Source organism: Staurois parvus, unplaced genomic scaffold, assembly GCF_062004578.1.
Source record: "Staurois parvus isolate SC_StPar_1 unplaced genomic scaffold, SC_StPar_1.0 ptg000350l, whole genome shotgun sequence".
NCBI lineage: Eukaryota > Metazoa > Chordata > Amphibia > Anura > Ranidae > Staurois > Staurois parvus.
Genome location: NW_028318146.1, coordinates 3,847,905 through 3,871,645, shown reverse-complemented (window position 1 = coordinate 3,871,645; position 23,741 = coordinate 3,847,905). Strand labels below are relative to the sequence as shown.

Sequence of the window (23,741 nt, the reverse complement as noted above, 5' to 3'; positions counted from 1 at the left end):
TTTACAATTATGTGTCACTTTGTGTTGGTCTATCACATAAAATCCCGAAAAATAAAATACATTGACGTTTTTGGTTGTAACATGACAAAATGTGGAAAATTTCAAGGGGTATGAATATTTTTCAAGGCACTGTATATATATCTTATATGAAATAAACATACCCAGAAGTAGGTTCGAAGCCTGATCTCCCCTGCACCGAGCCCTTGAAGTGATTGTAAGATTTTTTTTTTCTTTGACAACAACAAACATGTTATACTTACCCGCTCTGTGTAATGGTTTTGCACAGAACACCCCTGATTCTCCTCTTCCAGGATCCTCCACCGGTGCTTCTGGCTCCTCCTGCATTTAGAATTCCCCTATAGCAAGCTGCAAAGTATAGTATAGAGTGCCCCTATAGCAAGGTAAAAAACGTCTGCCTTTATCAGTTCCTTCTCCTGCCTAGAACTACATGTCCCAGGAGACATTGCTCCTTACACATTCACAAGTTCTCAAGCAGTTACTGACATGTATGGACTGTGTGCTGAGCTGTATGTGTGCTGCACTGTATTTTCTGATATGTAAACAAATAATGCATTCTGTATGCAGGTCAACTAATCGGCTGACCAACTAATAGAATATGAAAACAGTTGTCAACTATTTTCATAATCAATTATGTTGATTAGTTGTTTCAGCCCTACTTGCAAAGTATACAGCCTAATTGCCTTTACAGGGATGTTCAGTTGGTATCCCCCCACGCCAGGCACATGTAGTTCCAGGCTCCAGGCAGGTAGTTTTTTTAAACCTGTAGCCCTGCTACGGACAAGCACCAGGGCTCACCTGTCAGGTGGAAGCATTCGGGTGGCAGCGCTTCCACCAATTGCTTCCGCACAACCCACAGTTCCAGCCTCCTCCACCACCCCGCGTACCACTATCTTGGCTACTATGTCTCCTGGGCTCCGCTTGCCCATCTGCGGGCCCAGGACCAGTTCAGCGGGTGACAGCGTGTAGAAGGGAGGGGGTAAAGCGGACACGTCTGCTCCCCTCCTCTTCTTCTCCCGACCCAGAAGTGACTTTGACGTCACTTCCAGGTCCCCGTTGGCCATCGAGCCTGGGAAAGAATGTAATGCAGTGCATACACACCCCTGCCTTAGTAAATCAACCCCAATAAATCACACTTGGAGAATCATAACAAAAGCCTCCTGATTAAAATATAAAAAGTTGATGCAGCGCTAAAAAAACAAAAAACTAATACCTAAATAGAGTACATAACCAGATAGTATATATAGGTATTTACATAACCCAAATCCACCTAGGGATAAGCAGAAAACAGTGGCCCTTAATAGGCTAATAACAGTGGTTAAGTGCAGGATAAAGTGTCCATAGTTCATAAATCTACAGGGGTGCAGGTGAATCACAGCACACTTAAAACGTGATCCCGGGCAGTCTTGCTGCAATGGCCTCTCACCTCCACTCTATGACCCTACAGGGCCACAAAGCGTACTGTAGATCACCTCAGATTCCTCCAATACAGGGACTCTTTAGATAGATTGGCATCACATGAACAGGGACAAAATTCCTCCAGACCAGTAGGTAAACGGAAAACACTCTCCTCCGATGTCACCACCGCTCATATGCTCATAAATGAGGAGATAAACACAATCATGGCAAGCAGCTTGTATGGAGATGACAATACAATGCTGGGTGTACAGCAGGATCAAAAAGGTGCACCAAGATGGCGTCACGCCGGAAGTGCGTCACCACGCTATTGCCGTTGACGCGTTGCGTCACGTAACTCGTGACTTCATCAGGATTTATGAGCATATGAGCGGTGGTGACATCGGAGGAGAGTGTTTTCCGTTTACCTACTGGTCTGGAGGAATTTTGTCCCTGTTCATGTGATGCCAATCTGTCTAAAGAGTCCCTGTATTGGAGGAATCTGAGGTGATCTACAGTACGCTTTGTGGCCCTGTAGGGTCATAGAGTGGAGGTGAGAGGCCATTGCAGCAAGACTGCCCGGGATCACGTTTTAAGTGTGCTGTGATTCACCTGCACCCCTGTAGATTTATGAACTATGGACACTTTATCCTGCACTTAACCACTGTTATTAGCCTATTAAGGGCCACTGTTTTCTGCTTATCCCTAGGTGGATTTGGGTTATGTAAATACCTATATATACTATCTGGTTATGTACTCTATTTAGGTATTAGTTTTTTGTTTTTTTAGCGCTGCATCAACTTTTTATATTTTATTCATATTACCTTTGTTTGGTATGGGACAGATGCTGGCTGCTTCCTAGCTTAATTCACTGCTCACCATAAGAGCGCAGGAGGATATTTATGTGATAAAGCCTCCTGATTGTTATCGATTCTAGGTCGACATGACATTAAGATGGTGTCATGTCATCACCTACTTGACCCACATCTAGTATAAATGGACATTTGTGCAGGTGCACAGACTGTACAAATAGTTTACTCACTCCTGCCTGCATCAACACTCCCCATCCCACATTTTTTACTTACCCCTGTGCCAGAGCTATGTCTTTACAATGTTTTTTCTTCTGGGGCAAAAAAAATTATCTGGATGCTGTAACTGCTTCCCAAGACAGCTCCATACAAATTTGAGGTCTCCGGGCATAGGTACGGCCATTGCTGAAGAGAATTTGTGCTCGCGGACACGTAGATGTTGCACGTGTAGTAAGAAGCTGGGGCATTAGATGTTAGTGCAGGTTAGTTCAGGAGGGGTGATAAAGTGGATTAGAGATTATAACAAATAGAGCCTTTTACTTTTCCCTTGTTTGATGTCTGCCACCTTCCAAGGGACTCAGATGCACCTTTTGTCTATCAAAGGCCCAGGTGAACGTTGCCTAACTTCACAACCATCCCCATTGGACCAGTATCATTTCTGACGCTTCTCTTTTGGTGCTTACCTGTTATCTGCACCAAGAGCCTGCTTGCTGACCCCACTTTTTTGTCATATAAAACATGCATAATGAATGTTGTTGGTTTTATTTCTATGAACTGCAGTTTTCAGTGTGGAAGTATTTTGATTTCTTTTTAGCAATGCTTTTTCTGGTTTATTGTACAGGACAGTTGTGCGCGAGTTTTGCTTTTCAGAGGAGCCAATAAGGAAATAAAAAACTACAACAGCCAGTCCCCATTCCAGGTAAGATAGCATTGCATGTATTACTAAAACAGTGTAATCTGTTTCCCTTTGATATGCCAGAGTATTTGTAATGGAGTTGTAATATTGCAAATGTTGCTGCCAAACTAACAGTTGAAATCTGTGAAATAAATTAAGTCTTTCCTTACTTACCATAACTGATCTGGAAAAAATAAATGAGTTTTGTGTAGAACCACAATTTTGATCACAATTTATGACACAATATAAAAACACACTTTTCATGTGGAACAGTGGATGGAACTAATCAAAGTATTTTTCTTTATGCCCCTCTGACCAACTGCTTATCTGGAAATGGGGCACATATATAACCTACGTTTACAGACACATTTATTATAGCATACTCATAGTGGGCTTTGTTCCTGTAAACTCTGGCCTTGTCACTGTAGACAGCAGGCCAAGAGGGACTGTACCCCGACCCCACATGCAAAGGACATGACTGCACCGGTAAGGTGCTCCACATATCCAAGGCAATAATGCCTCTTGTGGGGAGTCAAGTCTCTGAAGGTCTTGCAGGGTGTGCCTGCCATGATGGGTGAAGATTGGGTTTGGCGCCCTTTAGTGTTTGGCTGTGCCTACACTTTCTCAGCTGGGTGGCTGGCTGACCTCTATCAGGTAGAGAGGACCCCCTGCTCAGTTTGCCCTGCAGTGGTGCTCCTAAGGGTAAGATTATTTCTGAATCCCTGCCCTAAACTGGTATTTCCACTGTGTCGGGAACAATTCTCCTCTTTGTGTCAAGAGAAAATCTTTCTGCAGCTATTTCTGTTTGCATGATCAACTCTAAGAGGTTCGTTGGAATGGAGTGCCTGAGACGCAAATGTTCACAATTCACAATCCTTCCCCTCTTTGCTTTTTGTGGAAGGTTGAAGCACCCGAGGAAAATCTTCAAGAGAAGGAAGCTATTTGAGGACCTGAATCCTCCTTAAATGAACTCTCCCAAAAGTAATCTCAGGGTCAAGGGCTTTCTCAGAGCAAGAAGAGTATGGTATGCTTCCTTGCAGATGTAGTTCCCAACAATCTTAGGTTACCACAGCCAGAATCATCTTTCTCCAAAAGTCACTGACTTTGAATCCCAAGTCTTTTCCAGTGCACCCTCTCTTACAAGAAGCAAAGTATGTTAATTGGGCTCATCCAAGGAAGGTGTTTCCACAACCAAAGTGTATTGCTCATCAGTATACCATAGAGGAAGAATACTACAGAAAACATGGTTCTCTTGCTATTGGCCTGGCTAATTTCAGTAAGACCCTGACGGTGATGTCTTGGCTGGCATTTGCGCTAGATAACTGGTAACTCTTTGGGATCAGTTTTCCTTGATCTATGCCTTCCTGTCACTTCCGTTTCTTGCTTGTCAGCTGCTCAGGGTAAAGGTGAAGGGCTTTTCAGTGATTCTGTTTGCACTGGCCTGGCCAAGAAGAACGTGGTATGCCAACATCGTAAATCTCTTGGTAGACGAGATAGGCCAGATCTTGCTAGCTTTGATATTGTGGCTGTTGAACCCAAGTCCTGAGGGTTAAGGGTGTTTCTAGGAGGCTAGAAAGTCAACCTCCAGGAAGATAGACCATTGTACATGGAAGGTTTATTTTGCCTGTTGTGAGGCTCATAAATGTTATTTCCAACAGTCTGGCATCTTTTTTTTTTTTTTCTGTGTAACAATATGCAGCGCTAATAAGTGTGTTGTTAATCCCTCATAAATAATAATTTCATATATATATATATATATATATATCAGTAAAAAATAAATAATAATAATGCTATAAGAATAAATAATACTAATAAATTCTACATAAAGTCTGTTATAACACATAGTAATGTCTCTTTCGATGTGTGCTACCTTCTGTGCTTGATCCTGCAAAAACTTACGATGATCACACCACCACCATATGTCTGCTCACCTTATACATATAACCTCACATCACTGCTCGGTCATATAGTGATTTTTGTCCCTTTGTGGGCAATGTAGATGCTGGTTGTTAGTTCCTGATCAATATACACAGCTCTGCTCACCTCCTCCTCAATCACCACTCTGTTTCATAAAATTAAAAACTTAAGATAGTGCTTTATCCTTAAAAGCTCTTAATTCCATCACAAAACCAATACTGTTGCACTTCCTTGTGATTGGTGCCAAATCGCACCTGATATATACAGTGCTCGTTCGAATAAGCCCTAAATACGGGTTTGACAGTGCCAGCGTGAATGAGGCCTGTGTTGTGGGGTGTGTTTTGGTTTTCCTCCAGTCTGCTGTGGAAATGTCTCTGGTTCTAAGTGCCATCAAGGGACAGATATTGGCCTTGGCTGTTTTTGTTTCCGAGATCTATCGCATCTTTAGTTAAAGCCTTTGTGCAACATGTCACATGGATTTTTCTGCCTGTATGACCTCCTTTCTCTGCAAGGGACCTTAACTTGGTTTTGTATTATTTGCAGACTTCTCCCTTTGAACCTTTTAGAGGGATTCCTTTGACTCTCCTTACATGCAAGGTTGCCTTTCTGGTAGCCATTAACCCAGCTCACAGAGTTGGCCACTCTTACCTGCAAGAAACTCCAGCCCTCCTTTTTGGGATGTTGTTCAAGGTGGTCCAGTTTATTTATTATCTACTTCTTCATATGTACAGTCTGATTCATTGTTTGTTGTGCCAGGGGATCCTTGTAAGGGTCAGGATGCGTCTCGATAAACTATTTGTCGGTGAATTCATCAGCTCATTTTTTAGGCCTATGGTGTTAAGAGCAAGTTTCCTTCTTTCCCAGTCAAGGCCCATTCCACCAGGAGTGTCAGTCCTTCCTGGGCTATTCTGCATTCTGTAATCTGTAAGACTGCTACCTGGACATCTCCTCACAGTTTTGGGCAGTAGATCTTGCAGACAGCCTTGCAATAGGGTCCCTTACCCCCCCCCCTCCGTTTCTGGGTTTTGGGATTGTTTGCTGTGGTGTCCACCCCTTCTGTGCAGTGCTTTGGGACATCCCAAGTAGTCAAGAATATGAACTCTTCTGTCCTGTCATGTACTCCAGGGAAAGGATTTTACATGTAAACCAAAAATCCTATGTTTTTTACTCCCTAAACTTCTTAAAATTAATTATTTCCAATCCTCACACTGAGGAGAGATAGAACACTCGAAACAGCTGTGTGCAGGTAGGAGTAAATGGCTTTGTAAATGTAGGCTGTGCCTGTGCTTTAAACTAGTGGTCGTAGATGCACAGTTGGCCACTGAAGTAATAAAGATGATATACATGACTCTGCTTGATATCTTAATATGAAGCACAAATCTGGTGTGTTTTTTTAGTGTGTTCTAGAACCGATGAAATGGAAATACCTACTAAACTTTAAAATGGTAAAACATTAGGGCGCCGTTTCCATGGTAGCAGTGTATAGCGGTGATGATATGCAAGAATGCATGGATAGCGCAGTATGAACGTGTTAACTAAAGTTGCTTATCTAATGCTTACTTTCATCTCATTGTTTTGTCCTTTAGTGGTACAATCAATACAGCATTGATGCCGTTTGTTTGTACTTTGGCATACGTTTGTATTGTCATCTTATCAGCTTAATGATTGGCAAATAATTATACCTTACAGAAGCTTTGCTTTGGCTACTTCCTGTCTGTAGATATATATATATAACACATACAGCATTTTTCTTTTTCAAAATAGATACAGATTTTTTCAGGACTCTAGCACATTATGTATGGCTAAGGCAGCATTGTTTTATAATACAAGCATATGCCTGTAAAACTTGGGACTGTGGATCCTCTCCAGGTGCCTTATGGTTAAGTCTACAGTACATAATAGGCTGGATCACTGAACAATCCAGTGTCAATGGGGCAGCTTACTATAGCCCAGGATGGCTGTACTGACAGACAACAATTGGGTAAAAAAAAAAAAAACTTCCACAGTCAGTGTTGTTTTTCCCAAGATAATCCAGAAAATCCCTATTTTTCAACCTTATACAGAGAGATTGTATTGAGATCAGTCTTGCTTTAATTTGGCTTTTCTGATGCAGGTGAAAATAATGGCTGCCATAACTTCTGACCTGTTTGTCAACTCAAAGGTTTAGCTGTTGTGATTGAAAAAAAATATAAGAAGAGTACAAAGGGAATCCACACCCCTCCCCTTTTTGTTAAGTGTATCTAAACCTTAAAACAAAATAGTAATATATTGCTGCTTATCAGTTCTTAGCTGTAATGAGTGTAGTTTTCTTTTTCTTTTCAGGCAGTATTCACTTTATTTGCACCTGGTAATTCTGCAAATACTCGTTTCTGTCCTACTCCCATTTTCTCCCCTGCACTCATATAGGGAGCCATGGTTGTCTCCCAGGCTGGACCTCAAACGCGTCCCCCTCTTCATCTCCATTACATGTGGAGTAATGGAATAACAGTTTACACAAGAAAGATTGGAATTTTTTTGCTTTGAATTCCAGATGCAGTTCCGGAAAGATAAACTAGCATGTTCTTTAAAATGTTCTTCGACAGAAAAAAATAAAATTTTTATACAGCCACTGCACCTAAGGACTGGTAAGCTGATTTATTTTTATATATATATATATATATATATATATATATATATATATATATATATAAAACATTTTTATTTTTAGGTTTAGTTACCTTATAATGTCTGTGGTGGTAGGAGGAGATGGTGAATACATGTGGCCTGCATTCAGCGCCAGCAGGTGATGCTTAGCTCCTAAAGCAGGGGGCAGCTGCTTCGTGCTGCTTCAGACAGCACAGAGAGTAGGAAGAGCCCAATTTAGGATAGCGGATTTTAAAAATAAACTAAAGCATTCCTTTTCTCAAGTTATCCACAGACTGTTTGTAAGGAAAAATATTGTTATAGGTTCCCAGTTTCCATTGAGAAAAAGGTAATTACTAAAGGTGAGCCGACCACAGTCAGTTAGTGTCTTAGATTAGCTTTACACTTTATTTTGATTGAATGCCCTCGTATTCAGTCACTGTCAGAGCCATCAGATACTTGGTGGTTAAAATTCTGATGTATATATTGAATATTCTTTAAGTATCATCTGCAGATTGAAATTTTCTTCTAATGATAAAAACCCTCTCTCTGTTCTCAATACTGGATCAAGAGCACCTCTCCAAGGCTCGAGTGTATTCTGGAATAAGTGTACATTAAAGGCAGCTATTAGCAGATAGGAGCACGCTGTAGAATAATAAAAAGCTTGCTCTGACGTGAGCCCATCCATAACACCTGCATTCTAAAAGATAAATGTATACTTTCCCACAGAGTGGACTGACATCAATGAATCAAACTGGTCTAGTAAAGTGTTCCTCCCTTCATTCATTGTGTATGCCCAGGAAAAGTGTATTTATTCACTAGACATGTGACTTGTGCCTTTCAATGAATACGTTTCCCTGTCCTCTCATTTTATAAGGTTAATGGAATGGCAAAAAGGTGACCTTAAGAGAAAGATTTACTAAAACTGGAACGTGCAAAATTCAGTGCAGCTCTGCATAGAAACCAAAGCTCTTATTTTATATAGTAGAGCCCAGATCTATTTTACAGTCTTCAATTTGAACCTAAATTTGATCCCGAAAACTTGCATAGATTCAGTTTGGTCTGCGTATTTATGGCAATGAAAAAATATTGGGGTTGACTTACTAAAACTGAAGAGTGCACAATCTGGTGCTTCTGCAGAGAAACCAATCAGCTTCCAGGGCTTTATTGGCGAAGCTTAATTGAACAAGCTGAAGTTAGCAGTTGCTTGGCTACCAAGCACAGTTGCACCAGATTTTGCACTCTCTAGTTTTAGTAAATCGCCCAACAGTGTTTTCTGCTGCTGTTATTCTTTATTTATAAGCGTTCGCATATTACACAGTGCTGTACGTCAAATAATAAAGAAGATCAGTTTACAAACTCCACACAACCATGTATAGATTCAAAACCTAGGAGGGTAAGAAAGCCTTGATTATACAAGCTTACAATATAATGGTGGCCCCTCACTTTTGACATATCGATATGATCATTCATTTGATTATTCTGTGCAGCTAAACTGTTTGAATTGAATAATCACAAACCAGATACCCTCAATTCAATCAATTCAAAGAACTATTGATCAATTTAGACCAGGGGTCTCCAAACTTTCTAAACAAAGGGAAAGTGTACTGTCATTTCGACTTTAGGGGGGCTGACTGTGCCCAGTGAAAGTAAACAGTTCTCCATCTTTGGTATTACAGGGAGAAATAGTACCCCATTCTTGGAGTAAGTGGGGGGAATAGTGCCCTATTGTTGCTGTCAGTGGAAGGAATAGTGCCATACTGTTGATGTCAGTGGCAGAAATTTGGCCCTCAAGGGACAGATAAAAACAAGAAACAGACCTTCTTTGAGGGCATTTGCAACTCAGATTTGCATGCTCCTGGCAATGTATCTCAATTATATACTCACTTTACTTCCCCATCAGCTAACTTGCCTTCATATACCACGATGTGGACTACGGACCTTTGGGTAAGCTTAGAGAGGGAGGACTGGGATGATATTTGGGCAGCAAATAAAGCTTATTCTCATTACGTTTTAGCAATTGAAACAAATTATAAAGTGCTCATGCGCTGGTATTTGGTCCCAGTAAGGATATCTACATTTTTGTCTGGTTACCCCTTTGTGTGTTTCCATGGTCGCGGACAAGCGGGTACTCATGTTTGTTTGTGGACTTGCTGCATTTGGTCCTGAGATTTTTAGGATGGCCTCCACTCTGCTTAACATCTCTTTAGACCCTGTCCTTGCCCTACTGAACTGTAACTCACCAGATTGCAATAGAGCTCAGTTTCGCCTGCTACTGCAAGTCATGACAGCGGCCAAGCAAACCATAGCTCAGGTTTGGAAGACCCCAACTCTTTGCACCCTAAAGACTAAGAATAGAGTTACTAAAGCAATGATGCACAGCAACATCGAAGCAACTATACAGGATATGATCCCAGATTACTTAAACTTTGGCAACAATGAGGATTATTTCCTCCCACCTGGATTTGATGAATCTCTTTTTGAACCCTAATCCTATACTTCTCACCATGTGTATGGGCTGGGTTTAGGGCCTGCTTGGAGCAGATGACCTCTCTTTCTCCTTTTCTGCTCCTCCTGTTTCCCTCCTTCTGACTTTCCTTCTCTTCCTCCTCCCCATAGCTGCTTGAACATGCTTTATGCTTTTTGAGTCTCGATTGTGATTGTGTTATATTTGTTACTCTTGGATGCTGTCAACCGTTATCCTACTTGCCATTCTAATGATTACCACATTATGCTTTGGAGGCTTTGAGCCCCTACATCATCTAATAAATTGTACAGTTACCATGTTTTTGTACTGACGCCACTTGTCTGCTCTACTTTTTATGTATACCCCGTGATTACGAGGTTGCGCATATTTTTTGTCCTGCTTCACAATAAAAAGATTGAAAAGAAAGAAAAAGGGGCACATCTGACCCCTGAGCCACAGTTTAGAGACCACTAATTTAGACATTATTTGACAATAGTGGAATTTTTCTGATTACTTCTAAATGCTTGGTGAACTATCTGTGTCAAAATTGAATAAACAATTGTTTTTAATCGATCATTTACATTTCTGATTGCTTCTAAATTCTTGGTGAACTATCTGTGTACAGATTGATTAAACAATTGTTTTTAATCGATCATTTACAGTTATGTATTGTCAGTCATATTTTCAATTGATAATTGTGCTGCAAAACAATGCTATGTATGTTTGCTTTGGATTGGTTAGAAGTTGTGTGAATCTTGTGTGAAAAATGTACAGTATAAATAGACCCCTATGAGTATGGCCACTCTCAGAGATAGGAACACTTCATACAAGCTAAGAGAAAAAAGCTATGGCTGGAGATTGACTAGTTTAGAGATATAGATGGGGAGGCATTGGATTAGTTTGACAGCAAGACAGATTTTCAGATGAAAGTCATCTGCAACTTTCGACAGTATATGTTGCTATCAGAAAAGGTTTCTTTTTAAAGTAAGTTTGGTAATTGTTGGGCAGGAACAGCTGAAGCTGGTGTGGGAGGTATTGGTATGAAGAGGGATCCAAATATGGCACAAAGGTTTTGTGATAAAAGTAGTTACTCTATTACACGAGTAGTTGTGTAGGAATCAAATTTTTACTTGTCTGACAAGTGTTCCAGGGCTGATGAGAGGTAGTGTAAAGCAAAGCAGATGACAATATAATAGTTGGAAGCAAATACTGGGTTAGAGTGATTGAGGGAAGCCATACAAGAGGCTACTGTGGTTTCTGCTGTAGGATCATTATTTACCCAATAAAGGCAGTTACAGCCAGATTAAAAAAAAATTGAGTATCTGTTTTCATTTCCCAGCTTTTCTGTGTCTGATCCTTTGGGGAGGGGGGTGGGGGTGTTGGGGTAGATAGATAGTTTTCCCTCAAAGATTGGGAAGTCTACTAAGCGTTATTCTCACTCTTCCATAGGCACAACCATGTACATCCATCTGGATCTGTATATACACATTTAAGAAAAGGTTACTTGAGTAGAAAATAGATCGGCGGTTGTTTACTGCACAGCAAATGTACTAGTAAACTGGATTTATATTTAAATATATCATGTGAATGATATAGACTTATCTGTAAAGTGCTTGTGGGGAAGGAAGGAGGGGGTTGTTGGGTTCTTCTGGGCTACACTAGGCACTGTGGGTGGGATCGCTCACCTTGCACAAGGGGTACCTTTGCTGTGTTGTTCTTATTAATACCCCCAGACAAGGCAGGGTCCGCTTTCAGGGAATTTCAACCTTAAGGCATTCCTCCAATTTAGAGATACCCATACACTGTAAGAATAAACTAGTTTCCAGTTAAATCCCTCTCCCCATGTCAATGCACACCACGACTGTAACTGTTGCATTTGGGAGGGACACACTGAGCCTATGCCCACTCAACCTGTCCAGTGTACCTCTGTTACCTCACTCCCAGTAACAGAATGGGGTCCTACCATGCACTTAACGTGAACCTCTTGTGTGCACTTTGTCTTCTTACTCTTCTGCACCTGGTGGTCAGGTTGAGGGCCTCCGTGATGCTGATTTACTCCCAGTGCTATGGCTTGGCTGCTTGTGCTGATTACTAGACCACTGTTACCCTTGGCAACTACTTACTTTGACTATGTACCATGCTAACTCTTGCAAAGCTGTCTTCATACCCCAATGTGCTTTAACTGACCCAAGCTGCAGATGATGTGTAGAGTGCCAGTTACTTTCATATATCCCTTTGAATAACTTCAGAACAGGCAGAATAACGTTTCAAAGATTTACTGTAAAGATTTCAGTTCCAAAAAAGTAAACAGTCTTTTCCCTAACTGAATATAATCATAGCTGTGGCTGCCCCTGCATACCTGCACAGGCTGAGAGTCCATGATGGGGGCATATATAATGAGGGTGTCTTCAAGGTGGACTGCAAATGGTGGTTGTTGCAGAGTTCAGCAGCAGATCCTCACAACAAGAATTCACAGCTACAAGGCCTTGACTCCAAGCAGGCCCCCTGTCCCATTTATAAAGCCACAGGACCAGTGGCTCAGACCCAAAAAGCCTGCAAACCTTAACCCCTTCCCCCCAGCTAGGACAGCCATACTAACTAATTTGCAGTAGTCAACCTGTCTACATGCTTTCGAAGAAATGTGTTATGTAAGAGAGCAAAATATTAAAACAAATGTTTAGCAACTTGTGCTCAAATTTAAATTGTTACCTAAAATGTTTGGGGTGAGCTTCCCTTGTTGACCTCCTTTTGAAAATACTAGTTCCCTATTGCTGTGTTTAGTATATTCACAAATCTGGAACAAGCATGCAGCCAGGGAAGCATCTGCATGCTTGGTTTGGTTCAGTGGCTCCAAAGCACTGAAGCCAGAGGGCTAGCATGGCATTTAGGCCACATAATGGCAGCCCAGGTTTTTTTTCATAGCAGGTTCCCTCTAAAGGGAATCTGCCAAGCAAAGGAGACCTGCAACAGTTCACTAATTTGATAAAGTAAAATGCTTCTATGAAGCCTTTCAAGACCCGAAGTGTTGTAATGTGATAAAGATTTTGCTGTGGGCATAGCTGTGCAGGGTCCAGTCATAATACAGTGCGGTGATCTGGGACTGTGCCGTGTTCTGCAAAGACTTTAGAGATTTAAAGAAAAGCTGCTGATTGCCACTGCTGCATACTCAGCAATGGCAGCATGCATTAAAGAAGAAAAGGCTAATTTAGCCAGATCGTTGTCTGCTCCACAAGAGATTTGTATAACATTACACAATAGGGTTGATTTACTAAAACTGGAGACTTTAAAATCTGGTGCAACTGTGCCTAGAAACCAATCAGCTGCCAGTTCTTTTTGTAAAAGCTTATTTGAACAAGCTGAAGTTAGAAGCTTATTGGCTACCATGCACAGCTACACCAGGTGTTGCACTCTCCAATTTTACTAAATCTCCCCAATGTACGGATCCATACCATCATCTGCACACTTCTATCATCTCAAGGTCTCCCATGCCAGACAGGTTCTCTTTCACTGATATCACTGACAACAGTGACCACACCTGACATGTAGGAACTATTTTAAGATCATTGTCTTTTCACTGTCAAAGCACAGATGGAATAATGATTCATATTTGGAGCAGCTACACATTAAGATCTAAGAAATGGTTGCTAAGAGACTTTTTTTAATAAGTAAGCAGGCCATTATTGGCAAATCACTCAATAGCAGCAGGAGCAAGCTCAAGCATATATTTCGGAGGAGGATACCGGAGGCAGGGAATAGTCAGGGATGAGATGAGCACTATCAGCCAGGACTGGAAGAAGAGCTGAAGGTAATTACGGCTGCTGCTTGAATTCTGTATGTGTCAGTGTGTTTATTCTGTCAATCCAAGCGGCAGCGGGACCCCTCTGCCCGTTTTCACAGCTGCCTCTAACAAAATATTTTCAGGGTTGTTCTCCATTGTAGCAGTTTGTTGCTAATTTATTACTTGTGATTGCAGAATTCCGATTTTTAAATTAATTTTGAAGTGCTTTTGTCCACATCACTTTTAACAAATTAAGAGGTAATTAAGTGAAAGCTTCCTCGGCTTGTATTAAGAAGCAGGATTTACGTTATTGTGTTCTGCAGTCTTATTTCTCATTCCTGCATTCTTGGGCTTCGCTTCATGTATGCTGGGAGTTACGCAATGTGTGGGCTGCAGTTGAAACTGATTTTCTTTTATTTTCAGCATAGCGCTGCAAGTCAGATGCAGGTCTAATAAAATGACCTGCTGTTTCTAGGAATCATTATGGTTTTCTGAGGAAACTATAGAATGTTATGCTTGGGGCAGTTTTTCTTGCTGTGGTCAGTGTGATAGAAATCAGGAAAAGACATAACAACTTTTACATGCACATGAACAGAAGTGAGCAGTGCTTTCAGAACTTGGGTAGTGTGTTGGTCGGAGGTCACCTAACATTGTTTTTTTTTTAGTTGTGCATAGAAGCTGGTAGACTGAGTGACACATTGGCTCCTTTTATTTCTCAGGGACCTCCAATAGTGATCTCCTCACAGTGGTCTCTGCCTCTACTTCAGTGGAATCTCACTCCTCCTGGCTCATTCTCCATGATCTAAAAAAATTAGAAGACCTAACATGGAGATTAAGACCCTGTTATAATGACTTCTGCAAGTAGGTGGGATTGGGTTTTCAGGCATATAGCTCTAACTGCTGAAGTTACTAGGATACACAAGGAGCTGATGGCAGTTCCCCCATAGCAGTTCCTTCTTTAGATATACAAGGAGGTGATGGCAGCTCCCCCACAGAAATTTCTTCCTAAGATATACAAGGAACTGACGGCAGTACTCCCATAGCAGTTCTTCACTAAGATATATAAGGAACTGATGCAGGTCTCCCATAGAAGTTCCTTCCAAAGATATTCAAGGAGCCCAAAGGCAGTTTCCCCATCAAAGTTCCCTCCTAGGATATACAGGGAGCTGATGGCAGTTCCACCTCAGACGTTTCTTTCTCAGATAAACAGGGAGCTGTTGGCAATTCCCCCATAGAAGTTCCTTCCTAAGATATATGCGGAGCTAATGGCAGTTCCCCCACAGAAGTTCCTTCCTAGGGATATACAGGGAGCTGATGGCAATTCCCCCATTGAAGTTCCCTCCTAAGATATACATGGAGCTAATGGCAGTTCCCCCACAGAAGTTCCTTCCAAGGATATACAGAGAGCTGATGGCATTTCCCCCATAGATGTTCTTTCCTAGGATATACAAGGAACTGATAGAAGTCCAACCCATAGCCTTTTCTTCCTAAGATATACAAGGAGCTGGTGGCAGTCCCCCCCATAAAAGTTCCTTCCTAAGATATAGAAAGCGCTGATGGCTATTCCTCCATAGAAGTTCCTTCCGTAAAATATACAAGAATCTGATGGCAGTTCCCCCAGATGGCATCTTTGTAGGATTGAACAGATTTTGTGGAATGACAGGAGTTACACAATACTCACCAAGAGGCAGATGTAAAAACTGGTGGACAGAAGGTAGGATCTCCACTTTTTCTACACACTGTATGCTCGGTTCACAAGTCTTACACACTGAGATAAGGAACTTTACTTTACTTTATTAAAATATGAATTATTTTCAGCTGAGTCCAGTTAGATTTGAAAATCAGTCTCATGTCTGAAAAAGGATCCCTCACCTTGTGTTGAAGGTTTGAGCATCAAGCTCACGCTGTATGTGCTTTTTGTGACATAGTAATTTTGCAGCTGCAGCAATACATCAGTTAGAAGACGTTGCAGCTGTGTTGGAAAGGACAGGACTTCTTGGAACCATATGATTGACTATTTATGTGACTTATGCCAGCATCTCACACATGCCCTTGGCTGCTGTAGTATAGATATGTTAGGGTAATACATCACTTGAGACATATCTTTGTATCGTTTTTTCTGACTTTCTGACATTACGGTTTCGTCCCACAAGCATTTAGAGGTCAAAATTGAAAATTAAGCTTTGAAAGGCATATAGGGAGCCTATCTACTCAAGCTTTAGTATGCAGTTCACCCTAGTCTCTGATTGTGTTTTCGCGATATACGAATCTGAGAACCTCTTACTTATTTGGTTATGATACAGGTAAAATATTCCAAAACACACCCAATTTAGGATCTTTGCTGTATCAAAGCAGAAAGTCTGTTGTAACAGATTTTTAGTACCAAGATGTTCTTCCCTGCCCCTCAGACACAAATCTGGCTTAGTAGGATGAACGTGATTGGTTATTTGTCAGCCAGAGAAAAAACAGCTTGCACCGCACAGACTCAGGAAGCAGACCGACTTGTCCTGTCTGTGAAGAGCAATCTGGATTCAGTCTGCAGTGCATTATAGAAATCAGTTTAAAGCTGAAATCCAGGCAGATATAAAAGGCACAACTTAATTCAGCTCTGCAATCAATACAGCATCGATTGTATTTTTTTTTTTTAATACAAGAAGTGTAAGTTCCCTGAATTTAAGTTATTATTAGTCTCTTGCCTTGAACTGTACAACAGAGCTCAGAGGGGTTGAAAGAGAAACATCACAAGAAGCATGCTGATAAGAGGAGGGAGCAGAGTGTCAGAGACATTTGGTAATCAGTATGCTGATTCTCTTTTAACTGTCACAGGCTTGGGGGTGGGGAGGGGACAGGACCTATAAGTCAAAGTGCTGTGTGGCAGAGCAGTGTAAATCCCAGGACTAGATAGACAGATATACACATCTTTGGCAGGTGAAACAGCTCTCTCATATGTATTTCACCTGTGTATATAGCCGTTTGCCCGGAGTTCAGTTTTACAGGGTAACTCCACTTTCGTGGGGAACAAAATTAGCAAACAAAAAATTAAGTAGAAAAACAGGTTGGAGGTGGGCTTGACAAAGACAAAGGGCACCACATACAAAATGCATGGATTGGGGCATGGATTTTCTAGGTGCCCCAAAGAGTAACACACGACTACACCTAAATTAAACTTTGAAAGGGGAAATAACCCCCATATAACACTTTCTTCATGCGAAAGTTTAAAAACAACACTTAGCTAAAATAAATGTAAAAAAAGAATATAGCGTATACAATTGCCACACAAGTATTACATCTTATAATTGAATGTTATTAATAATCATCTTTCCCTTTCAATCTGAAGCACTATAATTTTCTGTCAAATGCAATGCAATATGGCAACCTGGAGGTATTCTGCACACAAATGGTGTACAGAACGCCCTCCCGAAATGTCATTTCCTGCTTGTGTGATTGGCTCACTGATTTTCCCAGTCTGCACTAAGTTACAAAGCAGATTTTGAGCATGCTCCCTGCCACAAAAATGTCATTTTTTTGTGAGATTCTTCCAAAGAGAAATCATGTCTAAAGCAGGTCTCTAATGAGGAAATGGGGACAAGGGCCTGTTGAGTGACTGCACAGTTGGAAAGGGTTGAATAGTTGAAGAAACCTGTAGTGAGGTGGAGATGGGTTTCATAGCTGAAGAGAACCATGGTGAGATAGAGACCGGTTACACGGATGTAGAAGGGTGTGGCAGAGTGGAGACATATTCACACAAGTGGAGAAGGGTTTGTTCTAGCAGGTATATACTATTCACATCACCAAACACAAGACACAAATGTATATAACTTGTATGCAAAGAATTTTCAGAATGAAAGCACATCAATGAGTTTACAGAAGCCTCATATGCCTGCAATGTCATTGAACCAGCTATAGATTGCTTAGAGTTAGTGATCCAAACAGATGTGTGCTTTATTTTCCAACATTTCAGCATTTAACGCTGTCAGGCCATTCTCTGATGTTGCAGGCAGTGGTTCATTGAGGGAGCTCATTATCCTCCGATTCAATGCTTTCTGCCAGAGTGTTTTTTTTTTTTTTTAACTTGAAGCCTTGATTAGCACTTGTGGGCCATCACAATGGAAAAATGTCATGTGAATATCAAATCATTTACAGGGCTGAATGGAAACCAACAAGGATTCACTGTCAAGTTGACAAAATATGGCTGATTAGTATTATGAACTGTGTATTTGTCGATGTGTAATACCAGTGACAATTCAATGAAGGCTCTGCTGGAAAATAACATGTGTGTGTTTGCACTTGTAATGATGCTTTACCATAACAATTATTGGGAGTCCTAGGGTTTTTAGCTTATTTTGCAAGAAAAAAAAACATAGTACTGTGTTTTACGTTATTGGTGTGAAGTTTCAAGTAATTTAATATATCTGTATCCGATGTGAATTGTTTCGATTCACACTACATTTCTTATACAGATCTCCAAATGCTCCCTCTAGTGGGAACCTGCATGTCTTTCTAGCTTTGAGATAATCAGAATTGGAATCAGGATTAATTAAGCTGAACTACCAAGCAAAAAAAGAGCCCTCATGCACATAAATGGAGCAAACATGGCTCCCACCATATACATTTATCATTATAACTATGGACAGATATAACAGATTAACCTGTTAGGAATCAAAAAATTAATTTACTTACCTGTATATGAATGTTCTACAGTATGTACACTTAATTTTTTTCATTCACCTCTGCCTTCCTGCTGCCAACACAGTACAGCACAGCTACAGTAGATGGAATAAGTAAACGTTGACTCAAAAAATCTTTATTCTGCTGTTATTACATGAGTTTCCGTCCACTTAACCAAAAACATAGGCATTTGGTCACATGATCTCAACTAAATGGAAGGAGCACAGTTCAAATTAGCTAACCATCCTTTTTGGCAAAGGTCCTGTGACAAAAGTCCTAGGCCTTTGGGCACAGGGCCAGTGTGAAAGGGAAAGAGGAACCATGCTTTCTCCAGGAATGATAAGTATGATAAGATAATGATAAAATCTCTTTATCTATCCCTGCAAGATATGTTAATAAAACTTTCAATTAACCTCCCTGGCGGTATTCCCGAGTGTAGCTCGGGGTAAAGTTTCAGTACCACAAGCGGTAACCCCGAGCTACACTTGGGCTTACCATGCGGCGCTGCTCCACGATCCCTCGATCACTTACCTTGTCCTGTGCTCCCACGATGTCCCTCCTGCAGGGTCCCCGGCAATGTTAACCGGTGGATGCCGGCATCTGTCATCTGGGTTCCGTCCCCTGAGAGCGTCTGGATGTACGGGGGACGGAACGGCAGGAAATTTGAAAATGACAAAGAGTGACATTCACTAAAATCACATAGTATAACATTACTGTATCAAAGCACTTCACATACATTTTGTCCCGAGTGCTTTGTCCTGTGCCCTGCCTGCATTTTTACTGTACTTTCTGCCTGGAAACTGAGAAACGTCCATGGCGTCCAAAAAGCGTCCCTTTATGTCAAAAGCGGTTTTAGACCAGCTAGGGAACAGCGATAGTAAATTAGAACTACTTGTAGAATTGAGTGATAATGATCCGTAGGGAAATTCGTCATCAGACACTGAAAACGATTTTGCGACTTTGCTCAGTGATGTGCGAACTTGGCGCTATATTTCAAATTTCAGTGTTTTTGGTTTGATTATATTATTGAAATACATTTATTATTATGATATTATTTTTTATGATTATTTATTAAATTATAATTTATGATTTCATATTTCAAATTTTAACATACCCGGGATGTCTACTAGACTCTTGTTCGGACAGATTTCAGTGAGTTATTCCTAAAGATTACAGGCCTACAATAAAAAAATACATATTTCCATGCAAAAAAAGTACCGCTTTGAGTACAGAAATATGGACATAATCAGACCGCTAGGGAGGTTAAACATGGGCTTTGCCCACCTAAGGCAAAGCAACAGGTTCACCTAAATACCTGGCCCCTGTACCATAAGGCGACCTGCTGTGAAGACAATTAATTTGCACTGGAACTGGTACTTTCAGTGTTTCTTCACTCTGCCTCCATGAAGAACAAAGCAGAGGTGAAGTGAAGGGAAGGTATTTAATTGAACCTGTTGTTTTGCTTTGCTTGGGCAAAGCATTGGTTCGCTCTAAGTTAACATTTAAATGTTGATTCACTTTAAATATACTTTATATACAGTCAGGTCCATAAATATTGGGACATTGACATAATTCTAACATTTTTGGCTCTATACACCACCACAATGGATTTCAAATGAAACGAACAAGATGTGCTTTAACTGCAGACTGTCAGCTTTAATTTGAGGGTATTTACATCCAAATCAGGTGAACAGTGTAGGAATTACAACAGTTTGCATATGTGCCTCCCACTTGTTAAGGGACCAAAAGTAATGGGACAGAATAATAATCATAAATCAAACTTTCACTTTTTAATACTTGGTTGCAAATCCTTTGCAGTCAATTACAACCTGAAGTCTGGAACGCATGACATCACCAGACGCTGGGTTTCATCCCTGGTGATGCTTTGCCAGGCCTCTACTGCAACTGTCTTCAGTTCCTGCTTGTTCTTGGGGCATTTTCCCTTCAGTTTTGTCTTCAGCAAGTGAAATGCATGCTCGAGCGGATTCAGGTCAGGTGATTGACTTGGCCATTGCATAACATTCCACTTCTTTCCCTTAAAAAACTCTTTGGTTGCTTTTGCAGTATGCTTTGGGTCATTGTCCATCTGCACTGTGAAGCGGCGTCCAATGAGTTCTGAAGCATTTGGCTGAATATGAGCAGATAATATTGCCCGAAACACTTCAGAATTCATCCTGCTGCTTTTGTCAGCAGTCACATCATCAATAAATACAAGAGACCCAGTTCCATTGGCAGCCATACATGCCCACGCCATGACACTACCACCACCATGCTTCACTGATGAGGTGGTATGCTTAGGATCATGAGCATTTCCTTTCCTTCTCCATACTCTTCTCTTCCCATCACTCTGGTACAAGTTGATCTTGGTCTCATCTGTCCATAGGATGTTGTTCCAGAACTGTGAAGGCTTTTTTAGATGTCGTTTGGCAAACTCTAATCTGGCCTTCCTGTTTTTGAGGCTCACCAATGGTTTCCATCTTGTGGTGAACCCTCTGTATTCACTCTGGTGAAGTCTTCTCTTGATTGTTGACTTTGACACACATACACCTACCTCCTGGAGAGTCTTCTTGATCTGGCCAACTGTTGTGAAGGGTGTTTTCTTCACCAGGGAAAGAATTCTTCGGTCATCCACCACAGTTGTTTTCCGTGGTCTCCCGGGTCTTTTGGTGTTGCTGAGCTCACCGGTGCATTCCTTTTTTTTTAAGAATGTTCCAAACAGTTGTTTTGGCCACGCCTAATGTTTTTGCTATCTCTCTGATGGGTTTGTTTTGTTTTTTCAGCCTAATGATGGCTTGCTTCACTGATAGTGACAGCTCTTTGGATCTCATCTTGAGAGTTGACAGCAACAGATTCCAAAGGCAAATAGCACACTTTAAATTAACTCTGGACCTTTTATCTGCTTATTGTAATTGGGATAATGAGGGAATAACACACACCTGGCCATGGAACAGCTAAGAAGCCAATTGTCCCATTACTTTTGGTCCCTTAACAAGTGGGAGGCACATATGCAAACTGTTGTAATTCCTACACCGTTCACCTGATTTGGATGTAAATATCCTCAAATTAAAGCTGACAGTCTGCAGTTAAAGCACATCTTGTTCGTTTCATTTGAAATCCATTGTGGTGGTGTATAGAGCCAAAAATGTTAGAATTGTGTCGATGTCCCAATATTTATGGACCTGACTGTATACTTTTTATAAGAGAAGTGTTTTGAAGTCTTGACCTTCTGAATGTTCTACTGATAATTTAGACATCCCTAAACCAAGCATAATACAGAGCATGCCTAAAGTTGGACACATAGGCAAAATGTATATCGAGAAAAAAATACATATAGTTAGTGATCTTTCCTGTGTCCAGACTTTTGGAACACCCTGTACGTTGTGTAATACAGATAAACTGGGGAAGGAACCTTACTTAGGCCTCTTGCACATGGACATAATCATTTACTGAACTTTATACTCAGGATGTTGTTGACAGATCCTGAGTAAACTATTCATTAAAGACCTTGCATAAACATGCGTAAAGGTGCATAAATGTGTGTATGTGTACAGATGCATAACCTTCCTCTTCATCCTCTTCTAGATGCCCATGTTGCATTATACATACACCGGTATGTGTGTAAATTACTGCACTCAAACCTAAAATTTCCTCTATTTATTTTATGCCACTTTACTCATCACTGTATTGAACTTTATAGCACTGTATAGCACAGAACTTTACGCAGCTGTGTGCATTGTTCCAAAGACAACAATGCACATGTGTTCAGATCAGAAAAAAGGAGCCTTTTTTACTCTCTTGTGCAGGAGGCCTTAGGGTGTTAATAATCTTTGCTCCTTTTTCTTCTGACATTTTGTTGATAATTTTTTTACTTTTCACCATTTTTCACAATTTACACTGACATCACAGCTTTCCTTTTCTAACTTTTATAAATTGTAAATAATATGTTGAGTGTGCTCAGATGCATTCAGGGCCTTCTTGCTTCAGTTTTTTTACCTATAGATTGCAGTAGTGTACCAATACAACTTTGCCCCCTATATCAAATACTCAGTGAACCTTTGGAGGAGATGGACTAGCGCTCACAACCCCTGAATCCAGTTGAGACTTCTGTAACAGAATGCCCTGGGTTTTTGGGCATCAAAGAAGCTTTGGAATAGGCAAAATACATGGCATCTGTCGTGAATACCAAGTGGTGATTTTGTACCATTATCATAACTGCATGTAAGGTATTTAGGGCCTGTTCAAGCTTTATGCGTTTGAAAATTAATTATTTTAATGCATTTTTGAAGCTTTGCATTGTGCTGTCTAAAGTTTTTATAAACTCCATAGAATCTTGGAATGACTCCTAAAATGAGTCTACTACATTCTGTCACAATGCACTGCAATCCACTAGTGAGGTTGGGACCAACTGAAAACAGGGCATTTTTTAATTGTCTGTGCATTTCACCTGCAATGGTAAATAAAGCAAATGCATGGAAATAGAAACAGTGTTTACTTTGAGTACAGTTTTACTATAAAGATCATTTTTCAGAATAATTTATTATACTTAATAAATTGTTAACCTTTTAACAAAAAGATTGATATTTTACTTTTTCTGCATACACCTTAACCATCCCATAGTTGTTAGACATATGATATTGTTTAAAAATAATAATGATACTGTTTATTTTATAAAACAAAAATAAAAAGCTGTTGAATTATCATGCACTTTATTGTTGCAGGTTGCTATAATTGCTGGAAATTTTGAACTTGCTGAATTCGTTAAAAACCATAAGGAAACTGATATTGGTAAGTAAGCTAAATCAGAAGTTGCATGCCTGTTCATAATCTTACCTAGTGCAGTAGTGGCCAATGTAACATGTTTACCTTACCCTTGAGACCCTTCAATGGAAAACTACACTTGTGCTGAAAATTTGATTTGGGAAATATAATTGCTACACAAGCCATTTTTAAATATCTTGATATTAAAAATTACCTTTCCATTTCAATCTCTGGATAGGGTGATTTTCTAAAATTGTGAGAAAATTGAAAAGTGCCTTCCTTGCAATATGGCAAAATGGCCCCAAAAATATAATTTCCTGTCTGTATGATTAGTTTACTTCTTTTTTCAAACATGAGCACTGAGATGCAAGTCATCTTTCAGGCATCCTAGCAATAGGAGTTTAATTTTTGGTG

The 23,741-nt window shown here is 40.5% G+C and overlaps 1 protein-coding gene across 4 annotated transcripts in view; it reads left to right on the top strand.

The window, feature by feature from the left end:
- SHANK2 (SH3 and multiple ankyrin repeat domains 2) overlaps nucleotides 1-23,741 on the top strand; it is a 791,629-nt gene that overhangs the window by 271,372 nt on the left and 496,516 nt on the right. For all 4 annotated transcript variants that reach the window (XM_089684605.1, XM_089684599.1, XM_089684598.1 and 1 more), the window contains exons 9-10: nucleotides 3,064-3,141; nucleotides 23,288-23,354. In XM_089684605.1, the coding sequence (XP_089540731.1) occupies nucleotides 3,064-3,141; nucleotides 23,288-23,354 (145 nt within the window). The remainder of the gene's footprint in view (nucleotides 1-3,063; nucleotides 3,142-23,287; nucleotides 23,355-23,741) is intronic.